Source organism: Ammospiza nelsoni, chromosome 4, assembly GCF_027579445.1.
Source record: "Ammospiza nelsoni isolate bAmmNel1 chromosome 4, bAmmNel1.pri, whole genome shotgun sequence".
NCBI classification, from domain to species: domain Eukaryota; kingdom Metazoa; phylum Chordata; class Aves; order Passeriformes; family Passerellidae; genus Ammospiza; species Ammospiza nelsoni.
In genome coordinates, this window is record NC_080636.1 from 50,495,862 (window position 1) to 50,519,331 (window position 23,470).

Sequence of the window (23,470 nt, forward strand, 5' to 3'; positions counted from 1 at the left end):
CTTCGTCCCCGCGCGCTGGCAGCGCGAGCAGCTCCTGGCGCCACCGATGCGCTCCGCTGCGGGCGCGGGCCGATGACGTCAGCAGCAGCCCCGGCCAAATTTAAAGGCGGCGCGCGCCAAATTTGAAGGCGGCGCGCGCGGGTCCGGGTCCGGCTCTCGCACCCCCTCAGGCCTCGTCTCGCGCCCCCTGAGGGCGCCATGGCCACCCCGCCCAAGCGCGGCAGGCCCGACGGCCGCATCAAGAAGGTCGCCGTGGAGGGCAACATCGGTGAGTCGGCGCCTCCCGCCTGCGCGGGAAAAGGGATATGGGGAACGGGGAGTTGGCGAGGGCTGGAGGAAGAGGCGGCTTCCGCGGCGCTCGGTGCTTTCGGCCGTGTCCGGGAGAGGCTCAGCTCTGAGGGCTCTTCACCCCTGCCTGCCTTCTTCCTGTCTTTTTTCTTTCCTCCCTTCCGCTTCTTCCTTACCTCTTCCCTTCCATCCCTCATTCCCCTCTTTGCCCTTTTCCCACTTTACCCCCTTTTTTCTCCCCCTTTCCCCCCTTTCCCTTGTCTGAGGGCTTCCACTACGGCAGAGCGGGGCAACAGGGAAAATAAACCTTTCTATTAGAGTTTTTTAACTGGTAAGGTTTTCCCCACGTCTTTCCCGTTTGTGGTGTAAAGCACCCAGAATCACGGAATTTCCCGAGCTGGGAGGGTTCCATAAGGATCTCTGAATCCCGTTCCTGGCCTTGCACCGCTCACCTCAAAGTATCACCAGGTGCCTCTTGTCAAACCTGTTTAAATGCAGATAAAGAAAAACCCTGTTGCTCCATTAACTGGTCTGCCTCATGGTGGGTGTAGGAGAGTGGTTTACGGAGGTGCAAGGCAGAGTTGAACACTACTTAAATAACACTGCTGTGGGTGGTTTCTCACTGAAGTTGTTCCTGGATACTTCTCCTACAGCTGCAGGGAAATCCACCTTTGTGAACATTCTGAAACAAGCCAATGAGGAGTGGGAAGTGGTTCCCGAGCCTGTAGCTAGATGGTGCAATGTCCAGCAAAGCTCTGGAGATGACTGTGAGGTAAAAGAGGGGGAAAAGAAGTCAAACGAATCTCTGATGTCAGCACACCAGCGTGTCCAATGGAGTGGGTGTTTTTCAGACTCTATGTGATAGCAACACTTTTGCTGATTGCTTTTACAAGGTCTGAGTTCCTCTTGGATGTAATATCTGAAAGTAGTAGCTGCTGCTCACTTGGTGTTAAGGTGGGATTTTTATTTTTTTTTTTACTGTAATTCCATTGGCAATCCAGCCATGACTTCCCGTGCAGGTGGCTTTTGAGGGACCGGAGATCTTTGTTAGACTCTTTAGACTTTGTGGCAAAGAGCAGGGTGCATTTCGGTGAGCTTGGTGTGAAACTGACCGGGCACACGTTGGTGCTGCCTTCTCCTCGGCTCGTTTCCCAGGATCAGGCAGCAGTGTGTTTGTTTTCCCCTGGGCCCAGGAGCTGAGCACGTCGCAGCGGAGTGGCGGGAACGTGCTGCGCATGATGTACGAGAAGCCGGAGCGCTGGGCCTTCACCTTCCAGACGTACGCGTGCCTCAGCAGGATCCGGGCGCAGCTCGGCGCCCTGGACCGCAAGCCTGGCAGTGCCCAGAACCCTGTGGTGTTCTTCGAGCGCTCCGTCTACAGCGACAGGTACGTGGGGCTGCAGCCCTCCAGGGGAAATTCTCCCAAGTCAAATCCCTTCCCAAGGTTGGAAGGGAGCTCTGCAGTCCAAACTCCCAACCAAGGAAGGGTGTCCCTGAGCAGGTGGCAGAGGAGCGCATCCATGTGCTTGAAATGCTTCCAGAGGGAGACTCGGTGACCTCCCTAAGCAGCTGTGCTGCTGCTTGGCCACCCTCGTTCCTCGTGTTGAGGTGGAACTCCTCGTGCTTTAGTTTATGGCAAACAGGAAAATGTTTAAATAAATGCCCCATCCTGTGTTTCTGGATTCAGAAGGTGAAACCTGATAACTGTATCCCATCCCATAGTCCTCAGGTGCTCCCCCTGTTGTAATATATTGCAAAAATTAGTGTGTTTTAATTTATTGTAAATAAATCACCCGGTGTACAAGCCAGCTGTGTTCTGTGGGTTATTCCTGCAAACGTTGGTGGTCTTCATGCACACAACTCCAGGAGGACAATACCAGCTGTTTATTCCACTCCAGGGATCCTCAGAGATGCTGCAGTGTCACCACTCAGCTTCTTCTCCAGTTACTGTATTTGAGGCAAACCAGGGGATTCCTGTGTCTGAGGAAATTTTGTTTCCATCTCTTCAATGTCCACAGGTACATCTTTGCTGCTAATTTGTACGAGTCTGACTGCATGAATGAGACTGAGTGGACAATTTACCAGGACTGGCACGGCTGGATGAACAAACAGTTTGGCTCAAGGCTGGCGCTGGATGGGATCATTTATCTCCGAGCCACTCCTGAGGTGAGGGGTATGAATGTGACAGCACCAAAACCAACTCTGTGTTCCTGGCCTTGCCCTTCATGGGTAGAGCTCAGCTCAGGCTGTGCTTTGCCCCTGGAGGCTGCAGTGCTTGAGCTATGACTAGGTCTGGAAGTACTTAAAAAAAGGTTCTTTCGAATGTAGACTGTGTGTATTAAAGTCAGCTGTGATGGTAATGATCTTCTCATTTTAAAACCAGAATACATGAGAACAGTAAACCAGAAAATACTGCTGGAATAAAGCAAGCGGCTGCAGGAAAGTACAAAATCCCTGTAGGAATAGCTGTTACATCAGGGTTATAGCTGTACAGGGAATGGGTCCAAATAGTTTCCAGTGATGATAGAGCTGATGTGAGGATGCTCTCTGACGCCCCTACACCTGGGGAGCTGGAGCTAAGCCAGGTGAAAGCACACCCTGTGTGCGAGGCCTTATGACCCTGCTTTGATCTTGGGCCATCCACTGTTTAAAAGGAGAGAACAAAATACCTCCTTTGAGTGTGAAATTAGCTCGAACAAGAGAAAAACATGAGATTAAAAGAGCTCTAATGAGCTTACAGATCACTTTGATATTTCCTTGCTTCCAGCTTCCATGCCTTCAGTTTTGTTATGGTTGGAAAAAACTGGAATGTAACACGCGGGAGTAACTCTGAGGGCTTTTTGGTTTTGTATTTAAGAAAAGAATGTATATTTAAACAACAAAGTACAACACTTAAACAGTTTTGGCTTGTTGAGGCTTTAGGTGCACTCAGGATGGGAACAAATTATTTTAAACATTTGATTATTTTTAATTTGGATATTTCTGTGCTCTTTGCATGCAATACAGCAATTTATTTATTTTTATTTACTGTCTTTTGCCTTTAGAAATGCTTGAATAGGATTTACTTGCGTGGAAGAGATGAAGAACAAGAAATCCCCATTGAATATCTGGAGAAGCTTCACTACAAGCATGAAAGTTGGCTCCAGCACAGGACACTGCGGTAGGTTTTGCTGAGTGGTTCCTTGAGGATGGGTAAATCTTTGTAAGGGTGTTCTGTGGGGCTTTTTCCACCAGTGAAACTTCTGATTCTCTTATGATGTGAAAATCTGAACTGCAGGCACATTTCTATCAGTGTTTCCTTAGGAGTAGTGTCTTTCCGGCACGTTCATAATTGCAGCATGCTCCAAGTTCTCTTCACGCAGAGCTCTGAGCAGCAGAGGCTTCAGCTGAGCTGGCTGTAGCACACAGAGTACTGTTATTCCATTCGGTGATGGGGGAGCACAATGTCTGTGAATCACTGCTGTATCCCAGGAGCCATGCTGTAAATTCAGAATTCCTGGCTGCAGTTTATCATTGCAGTTCTTCTTGGGGGATTCTTAATAATGGAAATGCTGACAGGGATTTGACTGCTCTCTGCTTTATCTCCAGCTGTTAATATTTGCTTTGTTCGTCTCCCAATACAGAACAGATTTTGACTATCTACAGGAAATTCCCATTTTAACGCTCGATGTTAACGAAGACTTCAAAGGCAAAAAGGACAAATATGATGACATGATCGAAAAGGTAAAATTTCACAGGCAGCACAAACTGATGATTCACACTGCTCTAGAAATACACTTTACACTCTGATCATCGTGCTAAAATATTTAAGTCACAGAGTTCCACTCAGGTAAGGAAGAGCTTAACAGCCTACGGCAATGCATATTTTAAAGCTAGGACAAACCTTTATCCTTTAACTGCTCAGGTGTTTGGTACTTGAATCCTAGTGGGAGTCAAGCAAGGACAACTTGACTTTGATCTGGGTGGTTGCAATGGCTTACAGACCTCAGCAGTGGTTTGCACATGGTTTTCCATTCTTCAGAAATTATGTGTTCCTTCACAAGAAAAGCAGCTTTGTCCTTTGATCTCCATTGATCCACCCAGGAGTGGAAGTGTTCACCTGATTAAAACCAGTCTTCCTGGTTGAGCTTGTTAATCGATGGAATGACCGGAGATGGCAGCTGTGGAGGGAGCCTGCTTCCCATCTGCACAAGATAAGATAAGGCCCAGCTCGGGCAACTTAGTATGGATTTTGCAGGAGTTTTCTCTGGGGTAGCCATCAGGTTATCTGGCAACAGCCTATGCCCTGTGTTGGTCCTGTTTTTTGGCATTTCCTAAATGGAGCCAGGGAAGGGGTACACTTGATGAGGCTGGGTACATCGGGCTTTGGTGTGTGCTGTGTGGGGACACCCCTGTGTTCCTTCTTCCTGAAACTGTGCCTGGTGTGTAAATCCTGACGGGGTTTTTCATGCAGGATTACTGGTGCTACTCTCTGAAGCAGAGCTTGGCTTTCTTGTGGTGCCTTTCAAGTTAGTCTTGGCACAGTTACGTGTTCCCTTCTCTACAGGAAGGGATTTGACCTCTTCTTTTTTTCCCCACCTCTTTGAGCCCTGACTTGGGAAGGGAAGGGTCACAGTCGGAGAGTGTGATCCAAGATCTGTTTCCATTTCACATCAAGAATTTGGACAGAATATTTACATATGGGCTTTGTGTAGGAGAGCCTTTGCCAAAAGAATAGCATCATGTCCTCTAGAAAAGAATTCCTTTTGTGGAGTAGCCTGGCTTGAGTGGGCAGAGGAAAATGCTCCCATTTCAGGCTGTATCACAGCCTAGTTCCTGGGATGTTCCTGAAACTTAAAGGCAGGAGTTGTGAGCTTGGCATTGATCTCCAGTATTGGATTTTCTCCGAGCAGCATGGTTTAGGTAGGTATTGCTTCATTATTTCTTTGCCAGACTCAGGTTCCAGGGGACATCCTGGATAGGTGCCCATGGTTGTTCAGCACTGTCAAATCCAGCTGGTGTGCAGGCAGTGGGTGTGACTCCATGGTTTCCAAATGACAGCTCTTTTGAGGTGGCCATTATCCTCCTCCTGTCTGGGTGACACCTGCTTGTAATGCAGTCCTTTGGGACAGACGGCTCTAGTTCAGGACTGCAGGAGGGGTGAGCATCATCCCATCATCCCTGCATCTGCTAAATTACAGGTACCATGTCTAGAAATGGTCTTGGTGGACAGGTAATGGCATGGCTGAGCCAGAGCTGCTTTTTCCCTGTTTCTTTAGGTTGTAGCAAAACATAAAACAGAGGAGAGGTAAATACACTTGCTACCTATTTCTGTTGATAAACACTTAGTGTGATTGACAATATTTGTTTCTCTTTGCAGGTCAAGGAATTTTTGAGCACGTTGTAATCCTCTTTGAAGTGCAGACAGTCAAACCATTCCAAACTTCTGTGTGATTCCAAGTGCAGCTTCTTCCTTCTTTTATAGGAGGCCTCTGGAGAGGCAAGACTCAGTCCTGGTGATTTGGTTGTGAGGAACAAATAAACTTTGGGAATAGGGGAATTATTAAATAAATGGGTACGTCTGTTCAGTATTATGTGAAGTGACATGCACAGATTCTGAAGAGACAGGGATTCTAAGCATTGCCAAATGCTATGCCAGTTTTTGATCAGACCAATGAGTTGTAGAGTATTTTGTAGGTGTTTTTAATTTATTTTGTGCCCAACTACTGTTTAATTTTGAAGAAGGTAGCTGGTTTTTAGATATCTTCATTGTTTTTTTAGCCGCATGGGTTTGTAATGGATGTTTTCTTGTTCCCAGGAAGTGAAAGGTAAAAACCATTTTTGCTGCTGAGGGCATTTTATGATAACCTAGAATTTTATGGTTTAAGGTACAGAAAAATGTTTCCTGATCTTTTCATAGAAGAAGTTCTTTGTAGAATACACTGAATTAAAGCCAAATGTGACTGAAATTCCCTATATAGCAAATGAATTTTTATACCTACTTCTGCACTGCAAACTAGGATATTTGAGGATTTTTGTTTTACCAGTTTTTATTAGCTTTTCCAAAAAGAGTGCTGTGTGTGTTGCTGGTCAGTCCTTTTCTCCTGGAGAGGAATATGTTTGCTTGCTAGGCACTGCACTGGGCAGAAGGGCATTTTGCAAATGGCCTCCATCTGTAAATGACGTGTTGCTGAACCATCCCATAATCGCATTAGGGATGTGAGAGGTGGCTTCCTGCCTTTGTTCCAGCTGCTCCATGTGTTCACTGAGCCTTCTGGGTGCTTCTCCTAGATCCTGCACTGTTGGAAGTAGGTTTTTCAGTCTCACCTGCTTGGAGGAAGGCGTGGAGACCTGTGTGGAGTAGCTGCTGCCTGAGCCTCTTGTTCCAGGTGCAGAAAACAAACTTCAGGTTGCCCATCTCAAGTGCTGGGTTTTGTGAGCTGCCTTGTTCTGCTTTGAACACTCCTGAGTGCACATTCAGCTTTTGAAGGCAAAATTTTATTGTAAAGCTTTTCATTGTCTACTGTGGTGCTTCTGCTACCTGCTTGCTGGAGATGAGATTTGTTCCTTTATGGCTGGAGTTGTGCTGGTATTCCCTAACCATTGGCTTAAAAATAAAAGTGATTGGAAAGACTTTTTTTATTGCTTAATAACGTTGGCTTCTTGTCTCATAAAAGAAGTAATACTGTGGATTGCTTGTTTGTAATACTGGTACAATAGGTGTATTTGTTGTAAAAAAGTTCTCTCAGATTTCTGCGAAACTGACTTCACTTTTTTTTTCACGTGTGGAAAATGAACTCATGAGACAGAGACACAGGATTACATAAAAGTGCATTGTGTGTGTGACGGTGCTCAGTACAAGAGCGTTGTGTAATATTTATGTTGTATGGAAACTAGCAGTAGTCTGGCAGAAAATCTTGTGCAGGACTTGAAGGTTGCACAGTAAAAGGAAATATTTTGAGATCTTTGCTCCAGAAAGGAAGTGAGGTGGAATGGATGAAGATTCAGTTCAGATTTACTTGACACACATAGTACAAGCTTTTAAAGCATTCTTGGCAAGAGTCTGAACAGTAACAACTTATTTTGACTAACAGTGCAATTATTTCTACAGTTTCAGCTGTCAAAATTATGGATTTAATTACAGGAATTGGAATGACAGTGCTTGTTGCGAGGAAGTAAACATGTCTGAGTTCTAATAAAGACTTCTTTTGAAACCCATCACAGAGAGCACACAGAAATTCTGTGGCAGGTTATCTGCAGCCCGTTCCAGAAAGCTTTGCAAAATCTCTGCCTGCCAAGTTTGGGTTGGAAGGAGCAAAGTCATGACCAATTATAAGAATGTTTTTAATTGCTGCAGAGAAAAAACAATACCAAACCCCAAACACACGCCCCACTGGCCCCCCAGCTCCTGGGGGACCTGCAAGTGTCTGGCCTGAAGCATACGAAGCTGCAGTTATTTGTATGTAGGACAGAGCAGCAGAGATGGCCTGAGACTGGTCTGCCTGTGCCTCGGCTTAGACCTCAGCTCCAGCAGTGCCTCAGCCTTCAGAACCTGTCAGTATTTCCTTTGCTTGCATCTATTCCCAGGCTACCACAAACCAGGATTGTTGTGTTGGCTTTTGCCTCTTAGAGATGCGAAAAGTTTCTGAACTGGTGTCTGCTGTTTGGTGAGGATTGTTTTTCAGCCTTTGGGTATTGTGTCCCTTTCTCTTCCCTTGGATAAGAGATACTCTGATGGAATTGCCTAGGAATGTTTGCTTGTTTTAATCAAGATCAAGAAAAAAATTGGGATGCCGTTTTTTTTCCAGTTCAAAAACAGATTGAAGTATTAGTTGATTAGTAGAATTTTAATTGTGATGCAAGTACCTGTGTGAGTAATAGTCTGAATACTGCCTCATTTTATTCTCAGTCCTTGTGGCTGTTTTCTATATAGTGGACTTTAAATTCTCTTCTAAGTTTATTTAAGTTCATATTCTCATCTCTAGGTGCTTCTTAAAACAGCTACCAGTTTTGTAGGTAGAACCTAATTTTCTATAATTTGGTCCCAGTTACTTATTAGTACTGTTTTCTGTTTATTTAAGCAGACTTCATAATGAATTGTGTATAAATGTGGTAAGTATTGAATTGGTTTTGCTCTTTTTCTAATAATTAGATCCTCAGGAATCTTTGTGAAATAAAAATGACCCAGGAGAAACTGACTGACCTGTTATGCCTAGCCCAGAGAAGTCTGTGTGTTTGCAGCAGTAATGAGGTGTATCTTAGGAAAACACAGTGTGCAAGTGCTCTTGCCAAGAGGTTTCAGCATCACCAAGCATATGGGCTCCCAGGTGGTTTTTCCAGCTCCTGTTTAGACTCTCTGCGTGACTGTGAGTAAATAAATCACTCTTAGCTTCACTCTTTTTGTCTTTAAAATACTGATATCTCCCCATGCCTTCAGGAGCCCGGGAGAAGGCATTTGTTAAAATGTATGTGCTGTTTTGTAGGTCTGAAGTGTGCTATTAAATAATGGAAGGCAGGCCTGGTTTTAGGTTTTGCTCTGTGATGTTCTGATGCCATTGGCCCAGATTCGTGGCCAATGGAAGTTATTTATTTGCTTTAAAAGATATTAAAAGCCATCGGTGCAATATTAGCTGTGTTAGTTCACCTAGGAAAATGAAAGCTGTAACTGTTAGTGAGGAAAGGAAACTTAGGAGAAGTTTGGTTTTGAAATACAAACTGATGGCAAAAGTGTGCTGCAGTCCCTGTAGGCTAGCGATAAAGGGGAGAAATCCATGCAGGAATCTGCCACTGGAGGTCATTGTGTCTCAGTCCCTGGGCTGGCTGCAAGAGGAGCATTGGGCTTTAACAGTGAATGGCTGTGGAAAAGGTGAAGAAGGAAGAGGTCACTGTCCCTCACTCGGCCTGAGGATGAATAGTGCACGGAGTGAGATCAATCTTGTTCTCTGGCAGGAGGGAGCTGAGTAGAGCAAACCCTGCTGGATTAAGTGAATGACTAGAAAAGGCTGAGCTAATGGCAGGGGTTTGGTCACCAGAAGGCCTTCTGTGCAGCCACCAGCTGTTGATGTGCTGGGAGTGAACTGTTAGCACATGGATAACGCTAATCCCACTGGGTCTGAGCCATAGCAGCCCTCAGGGCTGAGCTCTCACCTGCCCTCGGCCCCCAGCAGGGCTGATGCTGGCAGCCTGCTGCCAAGTAAAACACCTAGCAGCTCTGCTAACTGAGCCTATGCACAGTGCTTACTGTGCCCAAGCAACCTGAACTGGGGGTGCCTCACCAGAATGCCAATTGAAATCCAGCGGTGACAAGGAGTGTGGACTCCACACTGGGAGTAAGCAGTGCAGGGATTTATTTTAACTTAGGTGGGTATAATGGAATGCTCAGAGCCCAAACTGGAGGCTCCTGTGTGCAGGTGACTTTTCTTCTTGGGTCTGAGTTTCAGTCCATGGGAATAGAGAATATGAGAGCAGCGTAGATAAGATTGAGGCTGAATGAGATTGCAGGCTATTGCTCACTTCTTGGATTTCTGCTGACTGCTCTTCACAATGTCCTGGGCAGGCTGGACATGCCATATATGATCTCCAGGAAGTCAAGGTTGTCCAGCTTGCACCATGGGTGTTTGTTGGCTCGTACTGCCTGGCTTGGAAAAAAGCTGTTGGTTTCTGGGAGTTATTTACAAAATATTGCCACTGCAGCTCTTTTCAGAGGACATCCTGTGCTTTCTCCTGTCCTGTATTTTGTACTTTTCTTTCCAATTTCCTTCTAAGTTGTTGTGACTTGTCTTTTAATAACTGCTAGAAACATGATCTCATACAAGCTGTAACAGACAAGTTAAAGCCAGTGTTGCAGTGTTTGACTCTGACAGCCTTCTTGAGCGTGTGGCTTCTGCCCTGCTTCTCTTGGCTGTCTTGGGTCTTCTAGTCCTCTTCTCTGAGTAATTCTGCTGAGTTAACCCATCTGCTTGCCGGGGCTTTTCCTATCTCCTCCTGGTTTCAGCACCAGCTATGGATGTGTGCTGACTGTGTCCTCTTTTCTCATCGTTCCTTTCAGCTTTGCCTCCACTGCTTTGCTGAAGCCATAGCTGTTCTCTGCTGAGCCTCCACTGCACCTTTGGTGTTGTCCTCGCTGCGACTCGTGGCCTTTACCCCGAGCCCTCAGCCCAGCACAGTGGCCTCAGGTCATTGACTGCCTTGTTGGTCAGTCACCTGTGTCCTGCCTGTGCTGTGCCTCGTGAGGAGAGCGCCTGCAGTCACAAAGAGCAGGACATGGCTTTTTAGGTCTCATTGCTGATCTGCAGTGGTGCTGCTTTCCCGAGCGTTTCCTGCAATCGTCCAGTGTAGTTGTGTAGGTTTTCTGGGTGTGCTTGTCCTTGCCAAAGTTTCTTTTCTGTCTCTGCTGTGTGTTGTCTAGAGAGTGGGCTCATGTCAACTGACTGAAGAGCTTTTTCCAGTGGGGGTTTTGGTGCAGCTCGTGCTGCTTTAACCAGTCTGGTTCAGGAATATAGCTCTGTTCTGTGGAACTGAGCAGTCTGAGCTGTTAAAGAGTGAAGGGAGATTCCCTGAGGCTGGGAGCCATCATGCACTCCATTGTCAGCGTTCCTCGTGCTGTTGTACATGCACTTACACTCAGGTTTTTATGGCTAATGAGTGCCCCTGCTATTCTTAGACCTTCAGCTGTGGAGAACAGATTCATCTCACAGTTCAGCTCTTTCCTGCTGAGGTTTACTCTTCCCCTTTGACATAACCACGGCTTGTGCACAGGACGAGCCTTTTCCTGGAAGGACAGTGTGACAGCAGTTTTTCCTCTGCTGGTGGCTTCCCAGCCTGTTCAGCATTTTAGGATAGGTGGCACTGAGCTTTGGGGATGCTATGGCACAGTACACTCTCAGAAGGAATTCTTAGTGTGTTTGCCAAGTGTCAGGGCTGTCCTGCATGCTTTAACTCTTGTGATACATGCTTGCTGTTACTTAGGTATGTAAATAATGGCCTTTGTTGAGATCTCTTAGTGAATTAGACTTAGCCTGTGCCTGCAGTGGGACTGATGGAATTTGTCCATGCCGGAGATGAATCACTAGCTCTTCCTGTCTGAAAATTTCCTTTTGGCCCAAGGTTGCTCACCCATGATACACTCAAAGTGATAATGCATCTGCATTTTATGTTTTATTGACGGTCTGCACTTGCCAGTTGCCCTCAGATGAGGACACCTCCAGCATGTTGTTGCACTGTTGGCTTTAAAGACTGCTGTTAGCATTGCTTCTGGGATCGCCGGTACAATCCAGCTGGGATCATGTTGGCAGGAGGTCAGAAAGCACTGCTGGAAATGTAGCAATTGTGTTTGCTTGTTGTGCAGCAGGGGCTGAAGATCTCTGGATCTTTCAAAGCCCTTCTGTGGAACCCTCCCTTTAGCCACTTTTGTCGTGAATTTTCTGTCTCCGCATTTTCTGTGCTGCCTTTGAGGTGTTTTTGTTTTTCTCATCTCCTCTGCTTGTCTCTGGTGCTGGAATATAAGGCAGTTTTCCTTCCTGGTCTATCAGCCGCTGCCCACAGACTGAGCCTTTGCATTTCATTTCCATACACTGGTACCTGTGTTGGATGGGGATACCTGCACTGTGCTGTCATTTCACCTTCCCATCTCTGAGCCTGGATATTTAGCCAAGTACTGGCCGTTCCCATTCTGATCCTTGTCTTGGGTAACTGTAGTTGCTTCAGGTCCTGGAAGACATTTGTGTAGGGGATTAGATCTGTCCTACGACATTTCCTGCTGGCTGGAATAGGATGTTACTTGAATGATCTTTTCTTTCAGTAGGAAGCACTTTAAGTCTTGAAATTCAATGTAGACCCTAGAATTCTCGGCATCTTCATGTAAGTACTGATTTCCACTTCTGCTCCTTGGTTTCAGGATGTTTTGTTTGGGGACTTTTGTTTGTTTTTTTTGGCAGTACAACACCCAAAACCTTTCAGTGTCCTGTCTGATCTGGTTAAAAAATTACAGTATGTAGTTTGGCTTAAGTTTTTGTTATTACTGGGGGTTTACTTTTAAGGGGACTGTGGTCTGTTTGTAAAAATGAACTTTAATCTGAAATAATACCCAAACTGTCAGTAATTGTGAGTCCTTGGTTCTAGTGGTGACTGCCTGACAGTGTGAGGTCTTGGACATGTTGTTGTTGTGACCATGAGTCACAGCAGCACCTGTACTGCTGATAGCAAAGTGTGCCTTGAGAGCTGGGCTGTATTTTTAACCTTTTAGCTGCTGTGGAAGTGGCTGGGGAGGATGGCAGGAGCTAGAGAGAAATTGTCAGTTGCTGTTTATTAAAGAGCAGAGGTTGAGATAGAAGTTAAGGGAAATAGACTTCTCAATGAGACAGATGTTGGACGGGGAGATGCTCATATGGTAGAGCTGATTTTCTTCTGATATGGCTCCTACAGTTTTACTCATCTGGCAGGATATGAGAATGAGATGCCTTGGACTGGATCTTTGGCTCGTGTTCATTACTGAAGCTTCATTTTCAAAGTAGTTCCACAGAAATCAAACCAAGAAAACAGATCATAGAGATGGGGGAGCTTTGAGTCCTTACAGGAAGCAGTGCAGCTCTAATCTGGGGTGAGGCTGAGGTACTTGCAGGGTGGCTTTGAGGTAGGCTCTTTCTAAATAGAATCCATGAAGATCTGTTGTGCACAATCCACTTGGGAAAGAAGGCTGGGGTGGCTTGGACACATGGGCTGGGGCTGGCAGGGCCGTGCTCCAGCAGGGTCACAAACACTGGTTCTGCTCCTGCAGCAGTGTGTGCTGGGCCCATTGCTGTCATCCAACAGCAGCATTGCATCAGTGCCTCTGCTTTGCACAGTGACCACAGGAGACTTCCATCCACAGCATGGGGTTTTTTGGTCCCTCAGTGGTCAAAATGAGGGTTCTCAGCTTTTTTTAGAGGCCCAGGTTAACTGTCAAATTTGAAACTTGTGGGCTACTAGTTCTTAGTGTTGCACTGGACCACTTTTACAGGAGTGAGATGATTTTATGGAACTCATGTCAGCTTTCTGAGAGCTTTCTCTGTTAGCTTTTGCAAATCCTTTCACCCTTGAGGTTAGCTTAGATGGAACTCTTGCTTTGAACTGCAGTGTGTCTCTCACTGGAATGCCCGAGTGAGGGGTGGGAGCAGGCAGTGACCTGAATACAGCAGAATACGTCACATAACGTGCTGAGGGAATGAGGTGAGCAGGGACTGGACCAAGCAGGTTTATAGACTTTAGGAGTGAATTGATTGATGGAATTTTACTTCCAGGTTTGGAAGTACAACGCTGAAAGGTCTGCTCAGCAGTAAGGGATTTTTGTTGTTTCTAAAGGAGGGAAGGATAAAAACAGGCCTGTTTTTCTGTAGCTGACAATTATACTGAGAGGTGGGAAATGTCATCTGAAGACATGCCTGAAGAGCTGTTGCAGTGTGTGGAGTTTCCCAGCCGTATCTGATGGAACGGAAGAGGGACAGAGTGGAGGTTAGGAATGTTCCGTGCTGCTAACCTGTTACCTTGAGTGATTGCCAAAGCTTCAGCACTCAGAGAGCAGGTGCTGAGTTCCTGCCTTGCCAGTGACACAGCAAAACCTCTGTGCTTGCTCCTGCTTGCTGGACTTGTAAGGAAGCAACAGTGGCAGAACAAAGGCAAGGGTAAGTCCCTCAAGGAATTTTAATGTTGTTGCTTTTCTCTCTAGAAGGTCTGGATGTCCCAGCCACCTCCCAAGAGAGTTGTTTGGTGTTTTGCTCTGCATAGATGACGGCTGATGGGGCTGAGGAGGCTTACTGTGAGCCTACAGTGGTGATGAATTCAGTCATGCTCTGCCACATCAGCTCCCTGTCTAGACCCAGGGCAGTGCTGCCACTCGAGGATCGTGTGTGTAGGAAAAGCTCCACTGGTGCTTGTGGGGTCAGGTCTTTACATCCCCACAGAGCCAGTGAATAAGAACTGCTTTGAAGGGGATCTGCTGATGGTTTTTCTCTGCCAAGTAAACAGGTTAACGAGTAAATAAGGCCATTACAAACTTGGCAGCCTCTTTTGTCTTCTGTCTTCTGCTGGCCTGGCTGCTTTGGTTAAAAAGCTTTTTCTGTCAGTGCAGGTTTTGCCTGGAAAAGCTGGAATAATTTCTCGCAGCAAGAGTTAGTTTTCAACAGGAAAGGCTGCGCTCACCCTACAAGCCCTTTGCTGACATCAGGCAAGGTGGAGGTGTGCTGAGCTCATGGCGCAGGCTTGCCCCCAGAGCAAGGTCTGTGCACAACTGTTTGAACTGGGGCTTAGCTAAGCACATGTTGTAAGAGAATGAAGGTTTGTTGTTTTCCTTTCCCCCTGGCACACAGTGTATTGTCAAAGAGGAACCCACCAAGTTAGCCTATAGGTTTTATGTTTGTTTTCTTAATAGCATCTCCCAGTCAGGAAAACATGCTGAGAAAGGACTTGGGAGAGAGCCATCAGTCCCAAACCTGATGGTGTTTTTGAGGCTCTCATCTCTGTTTCATGCCCTAAATGTGGCGGGGTGAGAGGGAAAGTGATCTCTAATCCAGCTAAACACACCTGACTCCAAACTTGGGTTTGTTTGCTTGAGATTAAGATATGCAGATGAGCACTCTGTCAATGTTTAATGAAAGGAGTTAGGGTGGTAGTTTCCTCTGACACTCGTAAATGTGAAATACTTGCATTTTCCTTTGGATACAAGTTGTGTGGTTTTTCTCTTCCTTTTTCCCTTCTTGGTAACTGAATTCTGTGGGCTTGGAGCCCAAGTGCATTCAGTTTTTACAAGTCACTGATGGGAGATGGAGACAGGAGATGTTTAACGTACCATTCAGCTGCTCAAAAAAGTGTGTGTCTAAAGTTCTTTTCTGTGAGAAAGTTGATTTCACCCCACAGGCAGGTTCTGCTTTGGCAGGAAGGGGCATCAAGGAGACTTTTACTGCTTTGGAAGAAAAGAACTAGGAATGTAAAACCAGTATTGTTGGGATAGTAAGATGAAAAATATACTGCAAATATAAATAACATGGAGAGAAACAGCCTCTGTGAAGCTGGCATTGCTGTAGTATTTAGAGATCCATTTCACCCCAGAGCTCTTTGCTTATCTGCTGTTGGTAAGAAACTGGGCATGTTTAGATGTTACCTAAGAAAAGGAAACGGTGTTATGACTTCCTTATGAGGAAGGCATTTGGTTATAATTCATGTAGAGCAAGGAGTGTTTCTGGAGGCTGGTGAAAATCCTCACCCCAGTCCCACTGCTGATTTCTTCACTTGTCCTGACTGCTGTTACAAATTGCTTACCACAGCAGTGTGCTCCTTGCCCCTGGCAGCGTGTTGCACAACCTCATCTCCAGGGATTTGCAGCAATGTTCTGATTAAATTGGGCATCAGTGTTCATCTATTTGTTTTTTTGAAGCTGGATGTGTGATACATGACTTTTGAGTGGCTGGAAGAAGTTAGGAGGCAGTAGAGAGTCATTAAAAGGTTATTTAAGAACTTCAAAGTAGCTTTGCTGAACACTGGAATTCTTTTGATAGAACAGGCCACATCAAAACAGTCTCAGAGCTAGGGGCTGATCACAGATTGGCTTGAGTGAATGAGTTTCCCACACATTAGTGGCACAGAATTTATTATTTATATGCAATTGTATTTGCTAAGAAATTAAAAATTTCCTTGTCTTTTTTGCTGCAAAGGGAGCCTGCATCCTTTGTAATCTTCTTCTGCCTCTCCATCCTCCTGAATCATGGAGTCAAGGAATGGTGTGAATTGGAAGGGACCTTATAGATCATCTTCTTTCAGCCCCTGCCCTGGGTAGGGACACCTTCTATTATCCCAGATTGTTCCAAGCCTTGTCCAGCCTGGCCTTGAACACTTCCAGGGATGGGGCATCCATAGCATATCTGGGCAGCCTGTGCCTCCCCAGTCCCACAGAGAATATATTCCTTCCAGATACCTCTTCTAAAACTACCCACTGCCAGTATTTTCCTTATTTTCCATGACTTGGTGGCTTTGCTTGACATGTTCATTGAGTTTGGCTTCTGGGAGTGAAGGGGCTCTATCTAAATAACGATGGTGTGATGGTCCCAAGTGTGGAATCTGCCAAGAGATTCACTGAACCCTTCCTCACAACAGATTTTTCTTCCTTATATTTATAGGTGAACTGGTGTAACTGGGATTTGGGTGACTCACCAGTAACTCCACCAGCTCTTTGGGTACTAGCTGGAAAGGAGCAAAAGGAGCTTCCTTTCATGAGATTCTCACCAAATTTGCTGTGTCATTTGAGGTTTGCTGGGCAGATAGTGGTTTTGTATGACTTACTGTTGGGTTTATTTTCCATAATGATTTGGGAAAGCTAATTGTTTTTTCCTCCCAGTCCAGGAATGATTGCTCATTCTTTCCCATCACTGAGGCACTGATTAGAAATAGGCAAAGATTTCACAACTTTTTGAAGCCAGCTATGCTCTTTCCCTGCTGAGAGCCCTCCAGCACTCTCCTTATCTGCCCTAGAAGGAAAATGCAGCCTGTGTTGACATGCTTCATTTAATTTCTCCCTCTGACTCAATGTAACCTGGTGCAGCCCAGGACCATTCTTGACTCTCACTAGAGGGCTGTGTGTGATGGGGCTTAATCCCATGTCCTGCTGTCATCAGGAGATCTCACCTCACTCTCCCGACACCTCACTCTGTAAACTGTCACTCTGTTTTCTCAGTGGTGCTTGGATTTGAAAAGGAGCAGGGCTTCTAAACTCCTGACAGATTTTGCCACATCCTGCATAGGTTTTAGGAGCAGCTTCAAGGTTTAATAGTGTCTTGGGAAAAAAGTGCCCACAGTATCTAGCCAGAGTGTGCAGTCACAGTGATTCCAAACAGTATTGCTTTGTAACACACACAGCACAGTTACTGCTCAGCAATCCCTGCAGCTCGTTATGGCTTTGGGTTTTGCTGTCTCATGGTTGTTGTTCCTGTAATCTCTTAGCACCTGGGATCTGGGTTTTGCCTTTCTTCTTTGGGAAGATTATCTGAGAGTTTTCTGTCTAACAGGCTGGCCTGCCCAGCCCAGGTGGCTGAGGGCCGGCAGGTGTCAGAGTGCCCATGTAAGGCCAGTATTACTGTGTAGATTTGGAAGGGGGGTCTTTACAGTACCCAGTGTAGTGGCAAAAGCCTGGCTCTGTACCCAGGTCATTGCTAGCTCCTGGAAATCATTCCTGTACTGATACACTGGTCCTTCTGAGAATTGTCTGTGGTGCTCAGCTTCAGGATTTCCCAGCCTTGTCCACAAGTTAACAGTTCTGGGGATGTGTTTGTGTATTGTGGGGAAGTTTGCTTGTTCTCACTGCCTACTGCAGCCTTGTCTTTGACTTTTGCCTTTCTCCCCTGAGTGTGGTTTAGAAATGGACTTGCTAATCTGATGCTTTAATGATGGCCAAAATAGCCTTAGCCTCAGTAGTCAAAGCACCTGATTTTATCTACCTCCTAGAGAGTCCTTCCTCCCTTTTCCACTCATTAGTGGACAGAGGTGTTTGCTGGATAAGCAAGGCTGGACAGGAGCAGAAGGCTGAAAGCTTGTGACACAATAGCCAACTAAGTGCCTTCTTCAAGTCCCACAGTTGCCTGCCTTGGCTACAGAGAGAAAAAAACCCTTGTTGCTCTGTGCTAACAAGCTGGTCTTGGTGTCCTGGTGGGAATGCACCTGCAGCGGAGCCTCAGGGCCTGCACAGCTAATTGAGATGTTGGAAGCTGGAGCCTGGTCCAGCCTGGCTCAGCCCCACTGCTGACTGTTTCACCCAGCAACTAACAGTCCTCTTCTTGTTGCAGCGTGGCCCTGGCCTTTTCAGAGTCATCTGGGCACAGGACAAATAATCTCTTTTGTTTGTTCTAGGCACCCCTGCAGCTCCTGTTATGGCTGGCAGTATCTGAGACTCTCCCAGTCCTCCATCGTGCATTGCTGTGAAGCTGAAAAGGGACTTTCTCCTGAAGCACAAGGAAGGAGCAGAAATGCATCACAGGTAAGGGGGGAGCCCATGGCCACAGCTGTAGTGCATCTTTCTGCCTGAGCCACACCCAGTGTGTGTTTTAGCAGGACACGTGACTTAATATTTTAGTTGGGCACTTGTAGCTTATGGTTATATGACGGGAAGAGAGGAAAAATATCAACTGGCTCTCTGGTGTCAAAGTAAACAGACATTGTCCAGTGTTTTTGGAATGGGACTGAGCAAGTGTGCCCTGGGCTGGTGGGAAAATATCTTATGGGAAGAACCTCTGAGGTCCTGCAAAGCTAAGGGAAAGTGGGATTAGACTCTCAGGTTGTTCCATGCCTGAGTAATGCCACAGAAGAAAGGGAAAACTGGTCCCTGCCAACTGTGAGATGTGGTGTTAACAACAGGGCACTGCTGCTGTTACAAAGGGTTTAACTTGGAGTCCTGTCAGCAATTAATTACAGATGACTTTCAAAACAGTCTTTTTTTAGATAAAGAACATACCTTCACAAGCTCAGGAATTTTTAATGTTTGAATTGGTTGCAGAGGCAATTTAGCACCTAAATCCCTTTAGAGATGAGGTCATGCCAGTTCTTTCCACAACAAGTGTACAGTATTTATTTCTGCCTTTTATACAACTGCCATTTTTTAAAATTGTCTTTTGGCTCAGCTACTTAAAGCCAACCTCTCTTATTGCCACAGTGTTCTGACTGTGCCTTCTAATTATAAGGCACCCAGGAGGAATTCAGTCTAACACTGTCTTCCTTCAACATGTTGTTACATCATCCACAGAAAGATCAGAGAGATAACCCTTTGTCCCAGGTAAATTAGAGCAAGTGGAACAGCAGAAGCAAGCTGGCATTACTCCTTCTCAGAAACACTGTGAGGATACACTAGGGAGAGGTCTGGCTGACCTCAGAGCAGACTTGCCTTCTGGAGGGAGGAGTTGTCCCACTGCTCCAGGCTTTGGAGCAAAACAGTCCCAGAAACAGTGAGGTAGAAACAATGATAGCTCTGAAAGTCACACTGCTGTTTAACATGTCCTTTCTCACTCTGGTTTCTGGAGCTGCTGAGGAAGCATGCTGGCTCTAAGACATCAGCAGTTTTGCTTGGAATGATCTGTATTAAGTAATGGCTTGAAGGGCTCAGGAGAATACACATGGGATGGGTATCTGTGGGAAGCAATCTCGGTGCTGTCTGAAAGCAGGAGACCTGTAACATTTCAGAAATTACCATCTGTTTTGGCTGTCCATGTTGGGGTTTATCCCCTTTGATACAAAGGCCCAATTTCTAATGGGAAATTATCTGCATGATGGGAACTGGGGGAGCTGAAGCACCTTGGAGTTTCTGAGAGTCTCCAAAGGGGCACATACAAAATGAATTCACAGCTCTGGTAAGTGTTGGCTGGAGAAGGGGCCACTGGATGGAGCTCTCGTCCTGTGGTTGGCCACCACTGGTTACCTGAGAGGCTTGACCTGTACCGGTGAGGAGCTCCGCTAGAAATCCACTCCTTGAACAAGGTAAGGGGCTGGGATTCCAGTCTGATAGCACGGTGGTGACATGTGATAATGCTGTGTTGCTTTATGAGAAACCCACACCTCCTGGTAAAGAAGGGAAAACTCAAGCAGTGTGATTAGCTGTGAAAATATGAGAGACCACATTCATCAAGGTGGACAAACAGGTATGGCCACCACCAATCTGGGAAAAACCCAAGTCTGGAAGGTGCCAGGTGAAGATTTGGTCTAAACTGGTGGCTCTGAGCTTTCATAGCCAAATTCTTGTGGTTGCAAATAAGCTGCTCACCAAAATCAGCAGTTTTGCAGATGTAAGGGGGTAATAAATCCAGAAAGAAAGCTACATGTATGTGCAGCTCATGTAGTTACTGACATCAAAACTGAAGCATTTCAGAGAAACATGATCCTGTCCTCCCATGGAGATGGGTGGTCCAACTTCAATCCAGTTGTTGGCTGGAAGGAGCAGATTTGCAAGGTTCAAGTCTCAGGATTGCTGAGGCTGACTCTGTTGGGAGTGGGGATTGCAGGGAGTGAGGGGTCAGAGAAGGTCATGTGATTGTGTTTGGCTGTAGGTGATGGTTTGAAGCTGTGTTCTGAAGGGAAGTGCTTTTAGCAGAAAGATTTCCAAATGGTGTTTGCCCTAGTTTTGTGACAAAGATGTTGGTCAAGAGGGGATTTTAATATGATTAGTGCTTACAGGCACACAGTCAGAAATAGCTTTAAGGGTTGACCTTTTCTTCTTTCTATAAGTGAAAAAGAGGAGGACACCTCTTCAAAACTTACTGAAAACCTTCACTACTGAAGGCTTTTTTAAAAAGAAAGATTGTGTATTGTTTGACTTGACTGTTGGGCTTCCTTAAACTGAAACAGACCATTTTATCTGCCTTTTTCCATGCATTTAAAACAGGCTTTTGGTAGTTGCCTGCCTGGTTAGGAGTTAAAAGTACAAGTGAAATAGTGCTTATGATATACTATGTATTTTTAAGACACGGAGTTCTTTCAGAGGAAGGAATTAGAATTGGAATGCTTCCAAAATCCAGTTTTAATAAAGTGTGTGAGTTCAGAAAGGAAAAATTCCTTTCTTTTCACTTGGTTGCTCTTCTCATAAAAAGAGTTTGGATGTGTGTGTATGTGCCTGCACATGTGCATGTGTGTGTTGCATCAGCACTTTGGGCACAGGTTTAGGATACTGCTGGTGGGATCTCTGGATTCTAAAATCACCTGTCAGAGTACCTTGCTTTTAGGACTGTGACTTGTCTCCTTTGTTTATTTTTGTTCGCCAGTTTGGGATAATATTTGCAAATTACTTGTTTCCAAAGAAAATGAAGTGTTTACTGCAGAAATTTGAGAGTGGCTCAGGGTTGACTGAGATGTACCATTTCAGGTGCAGTTATGCATCCAGCACTTTGTTTCCTCTGCTTGCAAAAAAGAAGAGGAAAAATAGATCCCTACAACTGCAAAAAGTGCAAGGATGTCACAAGTGGCCGATTTGGCCCCTGTCATTCAGGGGAGAGCTAACCCTGCCCTTCCAACTCACAGTCCTGGTAGTCCTTGTTAAAAATTCCTGACTGACCATTCAAAGCCTTCCTTATTCATGTCTGTGCAAGGATTATTAGGACAACTATTGGGAGTCAGTGGTGAAAGTAGACAGTGACATGGTGCAAAGTGTCACTCTATTGAGGCTTTTAGAGTGTGCTCCCAGCAGTTCTACCTGCTTGGTGCTATTTGAACAGAATGAGGCTGAGCTCCCTGTTGTGTGCTGGTCGTGGGCCACACACTGGCCTCCCTGTCCCAGCAGGAACTGCCTCCCAAACAGCTCCCCAGGGCTTGGGTTGCTGGCTGTGGGTGATGAGATGCTGCTGGGAGAGGGGTAAGGAATTGAAAGAGGATGTGGGTCGCATTTTTTTTTCAAGTTCTTTGTAGCATATGCGTTATGGCACGATGCCTCTGGAAAAGTAAACAGCACTTCAGGTTTAGTCATGCCCTGTGCTTATTATAGTCCTGCTGAGGGATTCCAGACACTTGCCAAGTGCCAGTGCCTAGCACTGGATAGGCATCCCAGCCACAGAGCCATCTGCCTGGTGGGCTGGGTAGAGCCTCTGACAGCTGCTGGAGATGCTGGGTGGGAAGAGCTGATGCACGCAAATGACACACTAATCCCAAGTCGGAAAAGGGGAATGATGCCAGCCATGCGGGACAGGGATTTCTGCCTGGCAGGTGTCTGCAGACCTGCTGGCTCCCCAGAACAGTTCCTCTCCTTCTGCCAGTGCTGGCCTCGTGCTCCCAAATTAGCCAACACTTGGGCAAAGCGTGAATAGAAGTCACATAGCTGAGAGTCTAACTGTGCCCTGCCTAGGTGTGTGGGAGGGTCATGGGGAAGGTTAACCTGGGGCTTTCTGCTGTGTAAGCTGCAGGAAAATTCTTCTGCCCAAATTCCTGCTTGCTTGCTGAGCTTTGACTGCAAGAAGAGTGAAGAGAGCACATGAGAGAGCTCTCCAGCAGCAGGACGGGCTTAGGAAGGACAGAGTGCTGTGCTGAAGTTTGATTTTCAGCAGCTGATATCTTCTAATATGAAGTTGCAGCCCAAAAATGTAGAGACAGAATATAAAAATACAGCAGTGAAAGTGACTTTCCATGCTAATGGCTAATTTTTTTGCTTTCTGTTTTTAACTCTGCTCAGAATTAGCTTTGAATCTACTTACATGATGAGGACATCAGCACTGCCTGGTTTTGAGAATCAGGCTGGCATTTAAATGCAAGCTGAGGTCTATTTCTGCAAGTGTGATGCAGAGCACTCTCACCAAACCATTAGAATTTCCTGCTAATTGTGGTGTTTCATTTCTGGCCAACTGCATTCCAGAATGGCCTCTCTCTAATGAACTATTTACTGACTCTATTTCAGTAGATAAACTCCCCAGCTTAGCAATAGGAACTTTCTCTTCCTTGCACAGTGTTCTAAAGCCCCTTTAAACTAGACAGAAATCTATAGGCTAATGTGGTAATTTTGATTTATTAACTTGAGGTAGGTATAAACTCTTCCTGTTGGAATGTTGATAATGTTTGGCATTGAATGGAGATGCTGGCACATATTGTATAGGAGGCCTGAGGTCTGTAATAAATACAAAGGCCATAAATATTTAAGGTGTATTACATCTCATCCTACCTTTAACACCTCCTTTAGTATCATTTAATGGGAAATAACCTAGAGGAGATCTAGGAAAACAGCTTACAATGAATCTGTGACACTGTTACTTGTGGAAAATGGAAATAAGGTTTTAAGGCAATGCAGACATCTTGGTGCTCCCTGCAGGGTTGGGTTTGTCAGCACATGCTTCACACAGAAACACCTGACCTGACCCAGACCTGGGTCTTGAGCTGGGGCTCAAGGTAGTGGTCTTGCTGAATGGCAGAGGGGGGCAGCTCCCCAGATTGGGGGGACCTGGGAGGCCACATAGCCTCCCTCACACAGCCTGGCCTGTCTCTGGTTTCATGGTTCACAGTCCCTCAGAGCAAGGGACACCTTCCACTAGCCCAGGTTGCTCCAATCCCCATCCAACCTGGCTTTGGACACTTCCACACTTCCAAGGATGGAGCAGCCACAGATTCTCTGGGCAGCCAGGGCCTCACCAGCCTCACAGGGAACAGCTTCTTTATAATATCTAACCCTTCCCTGAGTCCATCTGAAGCCATTTGCCTTGTCTTGTCACTTGTAAAAATTGCTTTC

The 23,470-nt window shown here is 45.9% G+C and overlaps 1 protein-coding gene across 1 annotated transcript; it reads left to right on the plus strand.

Moving 5' to 3' along the window:
• The first annotated feature begins 113 nt into the window (after window positions 1-113).
• On the plus strand, window positions 114-7,169 carry DCK (deoxycytidine kinase). The gene is made up of 7 exons (XM_059470461.1): window positions 114-268; window positions 942-1,060; window positions 1,482-1,675; window positions 2,307-2,454; window positions 3,333-3,448; window positions 3,912-4,011; window positions 5,648-7,169. The coding sequence occupies exons 1-7, from the start codon at window positions 199-201 to the stop codon at window positions 5,672-5,674; spliced, it is 774 nt and encodes a 257-aa protein (XP_059326444.1). The 5' UTR covers window positions 114-198; the 3' UTR covers window positions 5,675-7,169.
• Window positions 7,170-23,470: the final 16,301 nt, after the last annotated feature.